Below are 20,021 nucleotides of genomic sequence, written 5' to 3' on the forward strand. Positions count from 1 at the left end.
ACAAAGAACTGTCAAACTGCAAATAATACATTATATTTGTGTCACTGATTGTCTTTTGTTGCACATATTATCTATTATTTGCAATTTGGCAGGCAAACATAGCATATATTTTCAGCACTGTCACTCTATTTTATTGATTCTGTAGCAAAGTACACTACTGTCTGATTCTTATTTTGAAATGGGCTTACCAATGATTTGAGACTATTTCACTTCAGAAGATGACAGTTTAAAATGTTGAAACTGGTTAAGTGAACCAAATAAAGGTTTTCTTGTGCAGCTGATGATTGATTATCTATCTTTTTCGACAAACTATATACTTAATCCCTAATTTCAAGCTGGACTTGGTTACCTTATTTAGAGTTCATAGTGAATTTCTTTATTCTATTGCATAAGGGTTCCTATCTTTCTATGAATACAAGCAAGAAATTACAACCCACTCATTCTGTCAATTTTTGTGATCTTGTTATCGCTTTTTGAGCATTGAAATTTATTATCAATAGCACAATCAGTAACAGTGCTCATTGTAACTAGACTATAATATGTACATTATGCTCTTTCTTGCCACTTATCAGTGTAATTAGTTAAATGTTAAGCAAACAGTACTAAATAAATAACACTTACTATGTACTATTAGAAAGGTTTAAAGATGAACTTGTCCTGCTAATTGAATTAGTGTATTAGTAACTGCTCTAAGCACAAATAAGACCTAGAAGATTAATGATAGTTAATTAGTAATACTGCCTGCACAATAATTTTTGATAGATATTTATCACTATTAATTTATAACATATCATATTTGATTATCCTTCATAATGCATTCAAGAATAAATGAACAGTTATTATCTGATGTAAGTTATGTATGGATATTATGTCTTTCTTCTCTGCAGAGTGTACAGGGAAACTGAAGAACTCTTCTATTAATTCCTTTCTTTCTCTTCCATTTTTGTTTCAGCTGTGACCATGGACTTACTAACAGCTGTACTCACACTAGTGCTAATTTTGGTTCCCCTAACAATGTTTGTCCAAAAGAGACGTAAAAGAGCAGAATACTGTAAACTCATAGATAGATTACCTGGTCCTGCTGCCTATCCACTTATTGGAACTGCATGGGAAATGCTGTTTGCTGAACGCAGAGGTATGTTCTGATTAAATTCAGGTCATTCACTAATTCTCTTGAAAATATGAGGTGTGTGAGAAAAGTTTTTATTTTTTCAAACAACAATATTGTCTCCTTGGAAGTAGCTTCCTTTGGCTTTTCCAGAGTCACAAAATGATGTGTTTTTGCAATATTTTTCAATTTTGAGAAAAGGAGGAAGTCACAAGGACTCTGATCAGGTGAATAGGAGGGTTCTGGAACAACAGGAAGGCCTTTTGAGGTCAAAAATTCCATGATGGAATTGCCCATCTGTCATGGGACATTGTCATGATGCAGTGTCCACTTGTCTACAATGTCAGGTCTCACTCGACTCACCCTTTTCCTGACCCTTTCAAGGACACCTTTGTAAAACACTTTGGCAACAGTTTGCCCTGCAGGAATAAATTCTTTATGCACAGTACCCCTTCTGCCAAAAAGGAAATCATCATTGCTTTGATCTTTGATTTACTCATTTGTGTTTTTTTGGTAGAGAACATTTATCAGTACACCACTCTTCACTTTGCCACTTTGTCTCAAGATTGTACTCAAAAATCCAGATTTTTCAGCACAATTTTGGCACAAAGCTTTTGCATGTGCAGAACTTTGGTCAACATATTATGTATGGTGAAAGTGTTTAAGTTTAAAAGATCACCCATAATCCTGACTGTTAAACATTGATCTACTCTCACAAGGGCATGCACATATACAATATTTTTGTCAGTTTTTGTGGCTGAAGGTCTCCCTGAGTGAGGTTCATCTTCAAAGTGTTTCCGGCCTTCCAAAAATGATTTGTGCCAGGGAAAAAAAACTTGTGCTCTTGACAAGGAATGTTTCCCACAGGCCTCTTTCAATTTTTCAAAGGCCCATACTCATGGATTCCCCATGTTTAACATGAAACCATTGCTCTAAATTCATTGTCTCATTTTCATAACAGATAACAAAAACACTTCTTTACTGATGGCACTCTCAAATATCACATGTTGACTGTTTCAACCTGAAACTTGGACTGTTCTTCTGTAAGGGATGAACACACCGGTCTACACAAATAGAGCAACACAACATTGCCAGATCGCTCACAGTGTTGTCAGTCTCATTGCTTTTCTCACACACCTCCCACATTATATATAACAATTAAATAAGAATATTAATTCTATTATGGTAGTGCATATGTTTCAGTCTGAATGAAAATCTCTTAATAGGTTCCTTCAACAGGAGACAAAAAACATTTCACATTTTTTTTAAACACCAGTTTGAAAGGAAAGGGTGACGTAGATTAATTACTTCCACCTTCTTTCATCTTATTCTGTAAACTTTCATTATTAATAGTAAAACCTGGACTGTGGTGCATTGGAAGAAAGTAATTTGGTCTAATGAGTCCTGTTTCCCACTGTTCCCCACTTCTGACCAAGTTTACATCCCATGAGTGAACTACGGCTAGGGTTCCATGATGATTTGGGCTGTCTTATCATGGTATCCTATGATCCCTGTGGTTACTCTGTAAGGTTGCAATACTGGCAATGATTATATGACTATTTTGACAAATAAGGTCCATCCCATGGTACAATGTTTGTTCTGCAATGGTGATGCTGTGTTGCAAGATGACAGGGTCCTTGTTCACACATCTCCTAAACTGGTTTGGTGAGCATGAGGAGGAATTGCTGCATTTGAGTAATCATTTTAAGTCACATGAAAAAGATTATTTTCATCCTGGAGAGTTTTTTCAGCTATGTTCAAGAATGGTACACTCACAAATATTTATGTATGAATAAAACAATTGCAGAAGGAAACTGATGGAATGTAAGAAGTCCAGGGTGCATCACAAAACACGCCCGGGAGGGGTCCGTGAGTTGCATTTGGCAGCTGTTGCTGCTGTGTCTGCAGGTTGTCACTATGCATGGTTCTCGAACACCAGTACTTTGCTCGTTCCAGCTATACTGTGTGACTGAGTGTACTGGTATTTTCCTTCAAGTTTTTTTGTCAAGTTTAATTGCTTCAGATATTGTTGCTAGACAACATTATAACAACTGCACTGAGTCTGGGGCTTTCCCATCCATATTCCACTGGGCCCATCCTCAAGTCACAAACAATGTGCATGAGTCTTCTATACTGTGCGATTGAGTGTTCAGCTGTTTTGTTTTAAGTTTCCTGTCGAGTTTCCCTTCAGTTTGCTATACATGAAGGGTTAATAAATGTTTCTTGTGTTGAACTATGCAAAAACAGAATCATATGTGGAATGTCATCTTGAATTCATACGAAAATTTTACAGTGTGCATGTTCCCATTGATTCAATGACAGGCAGACTATTGAAGAAATTTGAAGAGACTGGATTTGTGTTACAAAAATGAAGGCACAGACAACCTAATGTTTTAACCAAAAATAAATTAGACGATATAGGGGAGGCATTGGAAAGAAGTCAAAGAGTACTGTTTGGCACTTCAGACCGGTGTCCCAAGAGCATCTGCTCACAGAGCTGTACACAAACTGAAATTGAAACCATAGAAAATAACAGTAGTGCATCAACTGAGGAACTCAGATACTGTTGCTTGACATAATTTTTCCATCTGGTTTTTACAGTCTGTGTATGATGGAAAAGTTGATCCTGAAATGCTTTTCTTTTTTTCTGATGAACCATGGCTGCATTTGTCAGGGTACACAAATTTTCAGAACAGTTGATGTTGGAGCTCCAAAAATCTTCATCAATTACATCAACAACCACTGCATGATGTGAAAATAGGAGTGTGGTGTGGAATTAGTGCCGGTGGACACAATGGCAGTGGCCAGAGGCCATACCATGCGACTCATAGACCCCTCGTGGGCCTCTTTTATGGGATACAGTATTTTACATCTGTGACCTGTTGCAGTCAACCTGAGGTTCTAAAGATCTTTTTCCATGAAGCGATACATTCTGACAGGTATGTGAAAAATATACTGCATCCTTTTTTTTTTGGAGCACCCAACAAAAATGTATATGGTTATTTCAAGCAGGATAATGCAAGACAATACATTTCCAATGCTTATATGACAACAGTACCAAGTGCTTTTGATGATACAGTAGTTGATTGGCCTTCTCATTCTCCAGATCTAAGTCCGTGTGATTTTTATCTGTGGGGCATGTTAAAAGACAAGGTGTCTGCAACCAATCCTCGTACGCTTGAAGGGTTGGAAGATAGGGTTCGGCTAATCATTTCTTAGATTTTGGCAGTTGAAATTTTTGGAGTGTTCACTAATTTGTTCAAGAGACGTCAGGCTGCTCTTACCACAGAGTGACATCATTTTGAGCACATACTGTAAATAAAGGTAAGCTTAAGTTAATTTTATGGCAAAGTTGTTTATACTTAACTCAGGGGAAGAGCACATGCAGCCGAAGAGCACATGCAGCCGATTACTGGCAGATTAGTGTCTGAGAGATGGGCATGGCGGTGGCCGCTGGACGCGGTGGCAGTGGCTGGAGGCCATGCCATGCGACCCATAGACCCCTCGTGGGCTTCTTTCATGGGACACAGTATTTTAGATCTGTGACCTGTTGCAGTCAACCTGAGGTTCTAAAGAAAGATCATTTGATGTGATAAGGGCAACAACCATAAAAATGAAAGTGATGTTTATTATTTGTCAGTAGGTTTGATTTATATGTGAGTTAGTGTAGATTCTTGCTGAAATGTAAATAACCCTGAATATCAAGGAAGAGGGCATGATTGTTTTTGGAAATTCAGTACTTAATTCATAAAATAAATGAAAATATTGTAAAAATAATTTAGGAAATTATTTAAGAAGGAATCTAGAGTTTGTGTGTGCCAGTCCACTTTTTAACAATGCTAGGAGTCCTTCAATATAGCATTGTAAATGGCAAACATGACTCCCAGGACTATACTTAGAATGTATCCAGGTATACAATCTTCAGAAGTGATATAATTAATGGAATATGAAAGTGCATGACATCAAGAAGGGGAACAAATTCTTGGTTTTAATCCAACAAGCTAGTAGTGAAAATTAATGACCATTCATTTTATTTCTTGTGTTAAATAACATTAATTTCCCCTTTCCTGGAAATAATTTTAAAATTGTGAAATAATACTTACAGATATTTTCCGAATGGCTGATGAGAGAGGAAGGAAATATTGGCCTCTATTCAGAACTTGGATGGGTCCACTAGCAGAAATTCATGTTATAAAACCACAGCATGTAGAGGTAAATATTTTATGTACACATTATATCAGTACTACATTCTCAAACAAATTTCTATTAGAATGCAATTAAGATATTTTTGTTCTTATTATATTAATACAGATTTTAAAATTATTAGTGCATCAGATAATTGTTTTACAAATCTTAACATTTACTAGGTTATAAAATACCCAACTTCAAAAATAGCACAGAATAATTCTTTTAATTCAGAGTGAATATTTGAAAAAAAAAAAATCACTTACATTAATAATAAATCAGCTCAATAATTTCACTATATGCTGACAGATATTAACAAGCAGTTCCTCCAAGTAGGGTATGTGAATGTTCATAGCTAATAACAGCTAATTTCTTTATTAAAAATTTAAACCAGTCACAAGAAGCAAATTACTTCTTTGCTGCTTTAGCTGCACAATTAGGAATTAGCTGATGAATACGAGATGGAACATAACTATCGACATAATGACAAACCACTATCCCTCACTAAGGTAAGAGGTGTGCAGCAGTAGGCAAACACATAGGAAAGATAATTAATTATCTGAGCTTCTGGACAATATAGTCCTTCTTTGATGCACATGTGCAGTTTGCGCATTTTGGCAGCTGTCTGGAGAACATTGCCAAATAATTCAACTATTTATTTTCATTTCTATGGACTTATCTGATGCTGATCACATATTCTGTTTTGTGAGCAACTATTTTTAAGAGATATCAGTATAATATGTAATTATGCTTAACACAATTTTCAGATAATTATGAGCAGCACAGACCATATCGAAAAATCTCTTGTTTATCGATTCCTTCATCCTTGGTTGGGACAAGGTCTGCTAACAAGCAAAGGTATGTTGCTTTGCATTACTAATAAAAAAAATTGAGGGTAAATTATTTCTGAAAATGAGAACCAAAAGGTAAAAGAGAATTAACTGATATTCTTCTTTCTTATCATCTATGTTGTTTCTTTGTCAGTGACTGGTGTGCAACAGACTGAAATGCCCATGCATTTCAGAACAGAAACTATGATCTTACTGAGACTTCATTATGATTTTCTTTTGTAATTTAACCCTTTGACTGCCTGCAGGCATGCCCTCTACAGTCTGTACTGAGGGTGGATTTGTTGCTATTGCTACCTGTCCTGAGATACAGTATTCCAGCCACTGATAAATACTTATCGTCCAATTTTAAGAAAACTATTCAGTAGAAAAATTTGATTTTTGCACATCTTACGGTCTGATACCTTCACTCAATAAACAACACAATTTCTTTTTTTGTTATTTGTCATAGTTATTGTGCTGCATTAAATTAAGTAAAGTATTGCACAAAAAATTGTAAAAAGTTTGCAGAGGTAAAAATGTATTGCATAAACTTTGCGTATGGTTGATTTTTGCACATATGTTCCTTTACATGAAATGTAGATAAGGATATTATGAAAAGGATAGTTGCTACTCATCATATAGCAGAGATCCTGAGTCACAGATAGGCACAATGAAAAGACTGTCTAAAAATGAGCTTTGAGCCAAGAAGGCTGTAGGATTTGAGTAATGAACATACTGTTCATGATGTGAAGTGACTGTCAACATTACCAATTCACGTACACAATATTTATTTACATACATTATACCGATGGATACAACTTAAACACTTGGCATCTCAGAACACACTGCCCCATGTCAAGAAATACTGTTCTTGCAGTGATATTCTTGGGGATGGAAGTCTATAGAGCTTGTGTCCCCACAGGGCTCTCCCCACCTCCACCCCCAAAGGCATGGAATGCTGAAGTTGGTGCGGTGCAGGTCATCTCTGGAGATGCTGTCTAGCTCATATTCGTCTCAATGTCTTGGTTGGCACAGCAGTCTGCCTGTTTGTGACATTGGTACTGGCTGAGTAGGTGGTACAGGGGGTGTCATCATTAGGTCGTGCACCAGTGGATGTATGTGATTTTGTGGTAGGGGTGTTGACTGATCCTGTGTCCAGTTTTCCGTGTTGTGAACTGGGGCTGACATGTGTAGGATGCCGTCCCTGGATAGCATAGATGACAGTGCAGCTGTATCAGCTGACTGTGGTATTGATGTGGAGTGGTACAATGCTCACGACACCGTGCTGTTGCCGAACTGTCGGTTTTTGTACGTGGCGGACACCACGATCATCGTGTGATGTGGAGACACTGTGATATCTTCTGGAAGGTAGGGTTTGACATCAGCTATGATGGAAGAGAGAGGGGGTTGCATCGTGGCATGATGTCAAAGGGGCGGTATTGTTCCTTGGCGTCTCCACAAAAGTCCATGCTGGCTTCAATGTATTGACGGACGGAGTAGTGGGTTTGCGTGATTTCGAATGTGTTTGGTCCCTGTCTTAGCACATTATATAGTCCACTGTACACTGGGTGCAGCAATAGCTTGATGGTGTCTGTGCATAGTATTACGCGAGTGCAAGTCAGTTGGTTTTTGTGCACAAATATGGGTATTGTGTGGTGTGACAGCGGTGGGACTCAGAGGCTGCGTATCCATTTCTGACCCATCATACGAGGTCTGGTAAGTCCTTGTTGTCTTTGTTCGTGGCCTGTGTGACAAATTCTGTTGGGAGGCTAATCACTGTAGAGGATCTCCAGTGGTGAGGAATCAAGGTCCTCTTTGTGGACCGCTCTGATACCCAGCAGCACCCAGGGTACGGCATCTGACCATTCGTTATCATAGCACACCAGTGGTGTTTTCAACATGCAGTGCCACTGTTCCACAAGGATGGTAGGCTGTTGTATGTAATCAGTGCCAGCCGCAGAGGTGGCAGAGTTCCGTAAACAGGGTCCATTCGAATTGTCCAATCTGATTGATTGCTAGCGACTCATGGCAGCCAAATTTTGCTATCCATAGGTCGGTGAATGACCTCACCACTGTCACTGCTGATATCTCCCTGAATGGAGCAGCCTCCACCCACCAAGTCATTTGGTCATTGACGAATAGGATGTAACGAAATCTGTTAGATTCAGATAGTGGCCCCACTAAATCTATATGTGTGAGGCAAAAACAGCCCTTTGGGACAAGGAAACTCCCTAACGGTGACTGGTTGTGTCGTCCTGTCTTTGCCCTCTGGCAAGGAGTGCAGGCTCATGTCCAAGAGGCACAATCCCTATTCATATTTGGCCACACATAAAACACAAAGCTAGTTTCATTGTGGGATGCACTCCTGGGTGACCTAAATTATGGAGCAAGTTGAATAATGTTCGGCTATAGTTGGTGGGGGCAAGAGGTCATGGCCTCCCTGTTGACACATCGCACCAAACTAGTTTGTTGATTCTGGACACTGGGCATTGTCATAGCTGTAATCCCATGTCGCTGCTTGACAAGAATCATTCCAAGTCCATATCTGTTGCCTGCGTGACCCCAAGGTTATCGAAATCCAGTTGAGTGGTCACGGCTGCTAGGTGGGACAGGTAGTCCACAACCATATTGTCTGCTCCACGCATGTGGCAAACATCTGTTGTGAACTGTGAGATATGGTCCAAGTGCCTAAACTTGCTTGGTGGGGTACTGGCGGATGGATTCTTTACTGAGTCAGCTAATGGTCAATGGTATGTGTAGTTAGTAAGTGGTCTCCCTTCAATATCATCACAGAAATAGCACAGCACTTCATACACAGCTAGTAGTTCTTTGTCAAAGGTTGCCCACTTCCTTTGAGAGACTGTCTGTTTCCTTGAGAAAAAATGGAGAGGTTGTGTCATCCCTGGCACATCCTACTGTAATACAGCACCTGTTGCTCAGTCATTCGCATCTGATGTAATGATAAGATGAGCATCCGGTGAAGGTAGTGTGAATGTGATGGAGTGAGCTAGTTGAGCTTTAATGTTGTCAAATGCAGTTTGCATCTCAACTGTCAATGTTAGCTTCCTTTTCCCAGATGTATTTTCCCCCCATAGACCTTCGGTGATGGGAAGCAGAGTTTCAGCTGCATGAGGTAGGTGTCTTCAGTAGAAATTGGTAATGCTGATAAATTTACATAGTTCTTGGCAATTTTGTGGGGGGTGGGGGGGGGGGGGACCAGTTAGTAATCTGCTCAATTTTGTCTAACGCTGGAAGGGAAGGGTCTGTGGTGGGTGGCAGACTGTCACTGCAGACACCCCCTATAGGGTGCAATCCATCACCTTGCAATAACAGAGTCCCACTGAGATCTGGGATGAGGCAGTAATGACGGTTCCACCATTTTGGCCACAAAGAAAGTCCATGGTTGTGGTGCATGGTCATCTAGATGGAGCACCACAGAGGTTGTCCCCGTTAGCGGTATTATTGAATCATTTGCCACTCAGAGTTGTATGGTTGAGAGCTTGTAATCTCCTGTGGTGAGATGTGGGGGTAGCAGGCTGATGTTTGCACTCATATTGACCATCAGGTACTGGTGCAGCTTGCAGTTGTAAACAAACAGTCACGCACCAACTTGTGTGTGTGGCATGTTATGTGTTTTGACATGTCCAGTAGAAAGGTGGCTTTTTGTAGGGAGGCAGGCTGGTGCACCTAGGCCAGTCCACCAGTGTAGTTTGGGCTGTCAGCAATGGCTTGCATTGGCGCCCAATCACATGTGAAACCAGCAGTAGCTGCTTGTCATTTTGTTTTGACTGGACTGCGCTGTGGCAGCCCAGGTCTCGGCTGTCTCCCTTGTTTGTTTATTTCCTGCAGGAGCTGGATACATGTGCTTGGATTGTTGTGGTGCTCCAGCAGTCTTGGCCTGCAAGGCGGGGTCCAGCTGTGGGGGGAGGAGGAGGTTGCCCGGGGTCTGCGTCCAGTGCTTTGCACTGTGTCTGCCACTGCTGCCATCCTTGTCTGTTGTGCACTGTATCTGTCATTGGCGTGGCAGTCGTAGATAGGTGTCCTGGCACTGATCAGTGTCTGGTGGCATGTGAGTGCCAACATCCTATTGGCCAGTTGTAGACACATTTCCAGTGGTTTGTCTGCATGTAATAGAACTGCTGTCTGTATTTGCTCTGGGAGTTTGGGTAACCATAATGACAATAGGTCCCAGTCTGGTAGTAGGTTATCAATTTTCAGTCGCAGTTTTCACCATAACACCAATGGTGTGTCATCGCCCATCATTGTCTCATTTGTGAGAAGGGGCAGTTATTGCTTGATAATCATTGCAACATTAGTGACTTCACCATCTCATACTTGTGCGCAGTCGGAGTATTTAGAAGTAGATTGCCGACGAGCTCGATGTGTTCACTGAGATGGTTGAGAAGTATTAGCAGCTTGCTCTGGTCATCCTCAATCTCTGTTATCCTCATCATACATTCGTATAAAGCAAACCACACTTCTGGTGAGTCTGTGTGAATGGGCAGCAGGTGGAGTGTGATAAACGGTGGTGTTTCCTGTAGTGGTTGTTTTGTGTCGGCCCCACTGAGTTGTTGCCATGCATTAGTTGCAAGGTGTTGCTCAGACTGACTGTGGTGGCCAGATGAGGTATGCCCATTGTTTGTTGTACCTGTTGGCATGGTATGGTTGACGTTCTGGTTGGAGCTGTGGTCCAGCATGTGACACAGCCGGCTAGGCAGTGACGGCACGCCCATGGAGTGGTGAGTGTCATGGCACAGGTGATATCTCTGTGCCATCACCCTTGTGATGTATAGAAGCATCAGCAAACTGTGGAGGAATATATTTCTGTTCTATATCACAGTTTTTTGGTAGTGTTTGGTCATGTGTCCACAGTGGACACTGTTCCATTAGTCACTTTGCGGCCGTTGCGGTTGCTGTTGTGGCATTGATGTAACAAAAATGTAGTGCATGGTGCGGGTTATGTAACAAGTAAGCCCATGTTAATGGCATTGCCCCACTTGGTTGTAGCATGCCTCACAGTAGGTGGGGCAAAGTCGCGGTTGGTCGGAGGATATTGCAGTGTGGGAGGTCTCTGTAGTGTGCCCATAGTATTGGCAGTGTGTCATGTAATCATCATTGACTGGATAAATTCATGGTAGATCGTTGGCCCACGTGGTATGGGGTTCACTGTAGACATGGTGGTGATGTCTGACTCCAACTTTATGTCCTTTGTTGTCAGTGCGGGTGGTATAGCAATCAGTTAGTAATTCTGATATCCATCTTGTGGTCATAGTGCTGTTGGTGCATCTGTTGTGGCTTCCTGGTAGTTGTTGATGGGTATCATGGTAAAATGCTCATGTTGCGCATCCGTACCAGCATGCCGTGGCATCAGCATATCCCAGAAGGATCTAGGGTGTGGGGAGTGGTGCGTGACGTCACGCCTGAGGTGCACTGTGGTACGCTGCATGGCTGCCATGATGTCACCCATGTGATGTGTGAGAGCAAAAGTAGTTTGTGGAAATATGCCATTCTGTTCCAAGTCACTGTTAACGGCACTGTCTGTCCCAGAGACCACCAAATACAATGACTTGCATGTTTGTTAGTTGTCACTGATTGTTCGGCGTATGTTACGTCACTGTGGTTGGTGTCCGTAATTAGCCTGTCAATGGCAGACATCTTAATAATGGTAGAGACACTTGACTGATAGGGAGACTTGTGAGCAGCATTAGTACTAGCTGAGTGTATATCAATTAGAATATTGCACTCAAGAATGGCAGGGTAGTGCCATTATTCATTACTGCTGATCATTGTTGTCCCTTCTTTGTGTGGTCTGACGAGGTTAGTGTCCACATAAGCACTCGTAGCACTATTTTCAGTGTTTGTTAAAGGCACTGTGGTTGATGGAATCCTTATGTGTGTGCTGATGTGTCAATGGTTGCATTGTTGTGTGGGTATTAAACACAGAAAAATTGCAATTTCCATCTTGTAGCTCACAACACTTGATGTCATTGATTGTAGCTGACTGGCTGTCGGTGTGTGTATGATCCATATCAGCGAAACGTTGGAATCTCACATTGGATGGAGGTGGAGCAAAGTGTCAAACAAAAACGTCGCTGTGTGTTTATCAAAAGACTCGGGGTCACCATTGTAGGATTTGAGTAATGAACACGATGTTCATGATATCCAATGACTGTCAATGTAACTTATTCACATACACAATATTTATTTATACACATTATACAGACAGATACAACTTAAACACTTGGCGTCTCGGAACACACTGCCCCAGGTCCAGAGATACTGTTCCTGCAGCGATATTGTTGGGGACAGAAATATGTCCCCACAAAGCCTTCATCAACACACACACACACACACACACACACACACACACACACACATGTGACCAAATTCTCTGGCTGAGGTGACCTACCTTCAACAATAGCCTTGTTTGCTGAAAGCTCATTTTCTGACAGTCTTTTCATTGTGCCTATCTGCAACTCAGTATCTCTGCTATATGGTGAGTAGCAACTGTCCTTTTCATAATAATGTTACATTGTATCCTGGATTTTCTATTGTTGAAATGCAGACAATGTGTAGAAATGTTATGCAAAATTAAGAACAAAATGACATCTCATTTCATTCTTGAGTTATTAGTTTTCTTAAATGGCTGATGGTCATGTACAGTGCCCTCATTTCCATCCCTGTGCATTGGGAGTCATATGGTCGTAACAATCATCACATTTCATAAATGGTTCAGGATATCAAAACAAGGTTTTTTGTAAATAACAGCATCTAAAGTGGCAGGTATGTTGCATGATAAATACTTGAAACATTTTTATTTACCAAGATATGGAAGTACCTCATCCGCAGCAGTGAGAGGGTCAGTGGAATAAGATGTGTAAACATGTCAGTAGTGCTTAATGATAAAGCGGGCCATGTTTAAACAAGTCCTAAGCACCTGGGGAGTGGCAGAGGATGCTGCGTTAATTTGTCCACAGTAGTCAAAGGGCTTTAGAGGCCCATTTATCTTCATCAAGTGTTTTATTCTTGATTTTTTTTTATTTTTAATGACTTGTTATTTATATTAGGCTTTTTACTTAATTTCTTTTCTTGATACTGTGCTTTATACTCCTCAACTCACTTTGTTATACATAGTATTGGGAACTATAACCAACGTTGAAAGTTCCTGGTTGATGAAAACTGTGTGCAGGACTGAGACTTGAACTCAGGACTTTTGCCTTTTGCAGACAAGTGCTTTAACCAACATTATCTGTCATAATTTCTATTTCATCCATGGGAACCATACATGAAAATGATTGACTACACTATTGTACGAAGTCTAGTTTCTTCTATTCCATTCTGAGGCTCTTTTTTTTTTTTACTTGTGAAGAGGGCATATTGCCTGATGGGTTTGTTGTAATATCTCCTACTGGAGTTTGTCAAAATGTTTTCAGTTTCATCAGTCATTCCAACTTGATAACAATCCAGAGCAAACAAGCAATAATCAGTGATGAATCATGGAATTGTTTTGTTTATTTGTTTTGTAGGAGGCAAGCTCATCCCAGAATACTCTCAATGATAAACAGTGTAACTTCTGCCTTCTTGTTAGTTAGAAGGAATGAACATTAGGATTTAATGCCCTGTCAAAATAAAGGTCTTTAGAGACAGAAGACAATCTCAGAAAGGACAATAATGAGGCAAGAAACCTTTGCAGCATCCACCACAGCTCAGTCTGCCCTGAAGGAGCGTGAGGAGTTAATTTAGGTGACAACTTAGATTTGTTGTTGATTTTTTGGGTCAGTGCAACAATTGTGTCTCAAAGTGAGGTCGTCTGACTTTTTTCCCTCAAACTGTACTATCAAATGTCTTCTAGCGAAAGGGGCACAGATACATATGTCCCAACAGTGCTTTCTTGTTTTCATTTTAACTCATTTTTCTTAGTAGTTAACCTTTTGGTCAATGGATGAGTACATTCAACTTATCAAATTTTTTGGATTTAATAATATGTCATTGACTGCAATCATGCAAATATAATTAGCTTTAAATATTTAAATTTCCGAACTCCAAATTGGATACAGTGATTTCTCAGAATACCTTTTCAAAGCTATTGCTCATTATAGTTCATATTAACATGTAATACTAATGAGAAATATGATGTTAAACTGAAAATAACTGGATACAGATAAAAGATATGCACAATTTATTTTGAGTAGAAAAGTGAAAAATATACTGCAAGGTTTTTCATGCCAGTCCTTTATTTTCAGAAGAAGTTGTCATTGTACCATCAAATTTGTTGATAATTTAATTTTGGGTGCACCATTACAGATCTTCATTCCATTTCTTTAAAGCTGCATAATTTGATGTCAGTGCATTGTACAAGAAACTGAAAGTCAACTTTCTGTTCTTACAGGCATTGTTGTAGTTTATTGCTACCATTTTTCCTTTAAGTACTAATTGATCAAAAGTTTTCTATGTTTTAATCTAGGAACATTGCATCAAGCTTATATATTTATGATTTACAGGGTCTAAATGGCATTCTCACAGAAAGATGATCACACCAACTTTTCACTTCAAAATTCTAGAGACATTTTTTGAAGTCTTTGAAGACAAGAGTCAACTGCTTGTTAAAAAATTAAAAGATGAGGCCAATGGTCAAGTGTTCAACATTCATCCTTATGTTACACGGTGCGCGCTTGATGTTATTTGTGGTAAGGAAAAAAAATTATATTAATGCAGTATGTGTCACTTACACTGATGAACCAAAACATGATGATCACTAGCCACAGTGAGACTGAAGTCCCAATGATGGCATTTTGGGCACATGACATGATAAGGAAAGTATACAATCTGAGCATAGATGTATGGGGAATCCTTTTAGTGATAATACAGTCAAAAAGTGGAAAAAGTCCAGAGATAAGTGATTTTGATAGCAGCAACAAACATCTCAGAAATGGTGAAGCCGGTCAGCTGCTCCTGCACCGTTGTTCTGAACTTCTATTAAAAGTGGTTGGAGGATGCTGAAACCACAAATAGTGTCAAAGTATGGAGGTTGATGGCTTGCCAAGTCTGTAAAGTGGGGTACATGACAATCTACATCAGATCTCATGACAGAGTACAGTGATGGTGCAGGCACAAGTGTGCAGTAGGCATTGTTCAACATGGGGCTCTGCAGTAAATACCCCTATGTGTTTCCATGTTACCCCAACAACTTTATCAGTTACGATTGCAGTGGGCACAGGTTCATCGACATAGGACCTGAACTGGTCAAAATGAGATGGTTGATCAGATGAATCATGTTTCTTTTTACACTGTGCTGGAGGTCATGTCTGGATACCCCATCATCCAGGTGAATGGCTGCTAGAAGTATGCACAGCACTACCGACACACACTGGTGAGGACTGTGGTAGTAATTGAAGGTACCATGACAGCTGTGAATTACATGAAAATAATTGTGGACCATCTAGGCACCATGACAGCTGTGAATTACATGAAAATAATTGTGGACCATCTGTATACCATCACACTTGATGTCTTCCCTTACAGTGATGGGATCTTCCAGCAGGATAACTGCCTGCTTCAAAAGGCCAGAATTATGCAACAATGGTTTGAGGAGTCTCATAGTGAGATCATGTTGATGACTTTGCCACCTAATTTGCCTGATCTGAACTCTGTGGAACATGCCTCGGGTACAGTCAAGCACCAACTCAGACGCACAAACCTCCAGTCCATAATTTAGGGAAATATATGACCTATGTTTGGATATCTGGTGCCACATACCTCTAAAAACGTAGCAAGGACTGTCAAATCTGTGCCACACAGAATCGCTACTGTATTGCATTCCGAAGGTGGACTGACATGGAATTAAGCAGGTGGTTATGAGGTTTTGACTCATCAGTGTTCTTTATGCATTTATTTTTCATTTATACTATCTGTCCAGACATTCATGAAAATATTCTTTCATTTATTTGTTCTCTTTCCTCCTTTTTTCAAATCCAGTTGTGCCCAATAACATCAAACAAAAATTCTTTCTTACAATATTCATGTCATTTATCTCTCACACACAGTCCACTCACATTAATGTGACATCACCTATGTTTGACATCAATGTGCAATAACCACTCACAGATGGCAGTGACAGCACTAAATGTGGAGGATATGTAAAGGGTTGTGGGAGACACATAAAGCAGTGCAGTCATTGTCGAAATGTGGAAATTGAATGATTTATCTGACATCCAAAGGGGCATGATCATTGGCTTTTGGGCCAAGGGTGGAAGCATTTCAGAAATGGCCAAGCTTGTAAACTGTTTGCATGAATACAATGGTTAAAGCATATTGTGCATGACAAAATGGTGCTAGCAAAACCAGTACCAAGGCAGCTGTGGTGCACCATGAGCCCCATATGATGGCATCAGCAACGACTGTGGAGACATATAGAGGCAAATAGGTGTACGGCTGCCTAGATGAATGAAGAGACTACCAACAGTCTCTCCTCAACGAGCATTCAGCGAATGTTGTTGCGTATGGGTCCCTGCAGCAAGTGCCTGGTTCATGCACCCGTGCTGACTGCTGGTCATCAGTGACAAAGGCTGGAATTTGCACACCAGCACCAACTGGAGATCCACACAGTGGTGGCCTTTTCAAAGGAGTCACATTTTATGCTCCGTTGGACAGATGGCCGTTCATGTGTATGGCATGAAACAGCTGAAAAGAAACATGCTGCAAGTATTGTTGCCAGGGTACAGGCGATCGGAGGAGGTGTTATGGTCTGTGGAGCATTTTTGTGGCATTCCCCTGGTGACTTTGTCATTCTGGAATGCACAGTGTATCAGTACAAGCATGTGTCTATCCTTGGGGACCATAGCCACCCCAGCTTGCATTGTACATGTGTGGCTCAAAGAGCTCCTGGGTGAGTTTACCATACTCATTTTGTCACCAAACTCAGCAGATTTAAAACCAATCAGGAATCTGGGGGCCACCTCAGTGGGCTGTTCGTGCCCTGGAATCTCAACTGAAAAACCTAGGGCAGCTGCCTACAGCAGTGGTCAGCATGACTCCACATCCCTGTCAGAACCTTCCAGAACCTGACTGACTCTCTTCCTGCATGTCTTCTAGCAGTTGATGCTTCAAAAGTTGGTTCTTCAGGTGTTTGAGAGGTGGTCACATTAATGCAACTGGACAGTGTATAAACTGTAGAATATAAAGTAAACCCAGTTTTTCTCCACCAGAAACTGCAATGGGGACACCAGTTAATGCACAGGAAGAGACAGATTCCGCCTATGTATCAGCTGTTTATGCGTAAGTAAAGAAGTTAATTTTATCCTGAGGTTGTAATGAAATGTCCATATGTAGAGTGACTATGGGCCAGTGAGTAGCTAACAAATCAATGTCAGTTAAATAAAGAATGAAGATCTTCTGTTTATCAGTCAGCATCAGACTGATATGCAAAAGCATAGTGTGTTAGAAAGATTGACATATTAAATTGGGTTCTCTTAATGTCAAAAATAAAGAATGTAGCTCCTCTTTTCTGGTAGATGGAAGAACTTTTGGTTCCGAAACAGGAGTATTTATGATCTATCAGTCTGCTAACTCCTTTGTTGTATCACTGTCTATCTTTATACAGCTGTAGTTCTGTTTGGAGATTAAACATTTTACAACAAATTTCCCACTTCCTTACAATGTGGGTTAAGGGTATGCTGAACAAATGTCAACTGTAGTTACAATGAAGTGTATCTGTCTTTGGAAGAGAAAAATACTGTTAATGTAAAATTCCATATATATGATATTTACACAGGTTGCTAAGACAATCTGATAGTAAGGTCAAAGTAGGATAGATAATGACAAGTTCAAATTTTCTGCCAGATAATGATAGGACAGAAATGCACTGTTAGATCTACAGCTGTAAAGTGGCAACCAGTCTACAATAAGCTGGAAGTTTATCTGGTAAGCGAATGGAGTTTAATATGTCCAGCAAAGCAGTTCTGTTTGACTAAGCTGTTACTGTGTAATGTTATGGCTTTTGGGCTAAACTACATTTATTGTCATGTGTGGCATGATGCATAAATTATCATGAACAGCTGCACGAACAATGACCTACTGATATTCACATTGCTATTGTAGGAATGGCCATCAGGGTCTTTTTTTGTGTGTGTGTGAGAGAAGATAATCATTTTTAGGGTTGTGGACCAGGTCTTAATGGAAGCAGGTATGTTTAGACTCAAACAGGCCACTGCGTGCAGATGCAGTTCAGTGAAGAATCTGGCATTTGATGAGCCTTGCACTAAAACCCTGAGGGAAGTAAAGGAGTGTAGGTCGAATATAGTTTCAACGTGAGGCTTAGTGATAGATTAAGTTTTATCACATATAAAATATGTTTGTGAGATGCCTCAACTGAGATTTTGGCATTTAACCCTCAAGCAGACACGCTAATTTTCATAACATGAGCGGGCGCACTGCGCACTTTGTACACACATAGTCAAAAGCTGTCATCATGCTACCAAGGGAAACATGTATGGCTAAATCACAGTTTGATTTTAGTTCATTTAAACGACAATATGAGAAACTTATATTAAATCACTAATTCACTATTTGATTAAACAAATAAGAAACTTTCATATCATTCTGTTGCCACAGCTGACATATCAATCTATTCCAACACTTCTTAAGTATATTCAGAACAAAAACACTCTTTCTTTGGAATATAAAAGAACAAAGACTTTAAATGCACATCGAAAAAAGTTTTTAATCACCTCGGTTATGAGAGATCCGGAATCTGTACAGAAGATTGGAATAGAGATCAACATAAACATCATTTCCGCCCTTTTTATTGCTTGTGAAAACTATGCATTGCATGTTGTACCACCATACAGTGAGACCTTCAAAGATGGTGGTCCAGATTGCTGTAAATATACCCAGTAGCACACCCTCTTGCATTGATGCATGCCTGTATTCGTCATGGCATACTACCCACAAGTTCATCAAGGCATTGTTGGTCCAGATTGTCCCACTCCTCAATGGCGATTTGGCATAGATTCCTAAGAATGGTTGGTGGGTCACATCATCCATAAACAGCACTTTTCAATCTATCCCAGGCAAGTTCGATAGGGTTCATGTCTGGATAATATGCTGGCCACTCTAGTCAAGCGATGTCGTTATCCACAAGGAAGTCATTCACAAGATGTGCACAATGGGGGTGCGAACTGTCATCCATGAAGACAACTGCCTCACCAATATGCTGCCGATATGGTTGCACTATTGGTTGCAGGATGGCATTCACGCTTCATACAGCCATTACGCACCTTCCATGACCACCAGTGTCGTATGTCGGCCCGACATAATGCTACCCCAAAACAGCAGGGAACCTCCACCTTTCTACAATCACTGGACAGCATGTCTAAGGCGTTCACTCTGACTGGGTTGCCTCTAAACACATGTCCAATGATTGTCTGGTTGAAGGCATATGTGACACTCATCGGTAAGGAGAACGTGATGCCAATCCTGAGCAGTCCATTCAGCATATTGTTGGGGGGCCATCTGTACTGTGATGCATGGTGTTGTGGTTGCAACGATGGAACTTGCCATGGACATTAGGAGTGAAGTTGCGCATCATGCAGCCTTTAGATTATATTAGATTAGATTAGTTTTCGTTCCATAGATCCGTGTTGCGGAGATCCTCGTGGATGTGGAACATGTCACCTTTTTTTATTTTTTATTTTTTTTGTAAGCTGAAATAACAATACTAATAGTATAAGTATATACAACACATCATTTGTTTCTATCAAAAAATTCGTCAATCGAGTAGAAGGAGTTGGCCACTAGTAAGTCTTTCAGGCTCCTTTTAAACTGATCTCTATTTGTAACTAAATTTTTTATGTTTGCTGGCAAATTATTGAAGATGAGTGTTCCTGAGTAGTGGACCCCTT

General features: G+C 40.3%; 1 protein-coding gene across 1 annotated transcript in view; it reads left to right on the forward strand.

Moving 5' to 3' along the window:
• LOC126266609 (cytochrome P450 4C1-like) overlaps nt 1–20,021 on the forward strand; it is a 104,253-nt gene that overhangs the window by 36,983 nt on the left and 47,249 nt on the right. Inside the window, exons 2-6 of the mRNA XM_049970947.1 lie at nt 953–1,135; nt 5,214–5,320; nt 6,061–6,151; nt 14,625–14,810; nt 17,328–17,397. Of these exons, the coding sequence (XP_049826904.1) occupies nt 961–1,135; nt 5,214–5,320; nt 6,061–6,151; nt 14,625–14,810; nt 17,328–17,397 (629 nt within the window). The 5' untranslated portion in view covers nt 953–960. The remainder of the gene's footprint in view (nt 1–952; nt 1,136–5,213; nt 5,321–6,060; nt 6,152–14,624; nt 14,811–17,327; nt 17,398–20,021) is intronic.

Source organism: Schistocerca gregaria, chromosome 4, assembly GCF_023897955.1.
Source record: "Schistocerca gregaria isolate iqSchGreg1 chromosome 4, iqSchGreg1.2, whole genome shotgun sequence".
NCBI classification, from domain to species: domain Eukaryota; kingdom Metazoa; phylum Arthropoda; class Insecta; order Orthoptera; family Acrididae; genus Schistocerca; species Schistocerca gregaria.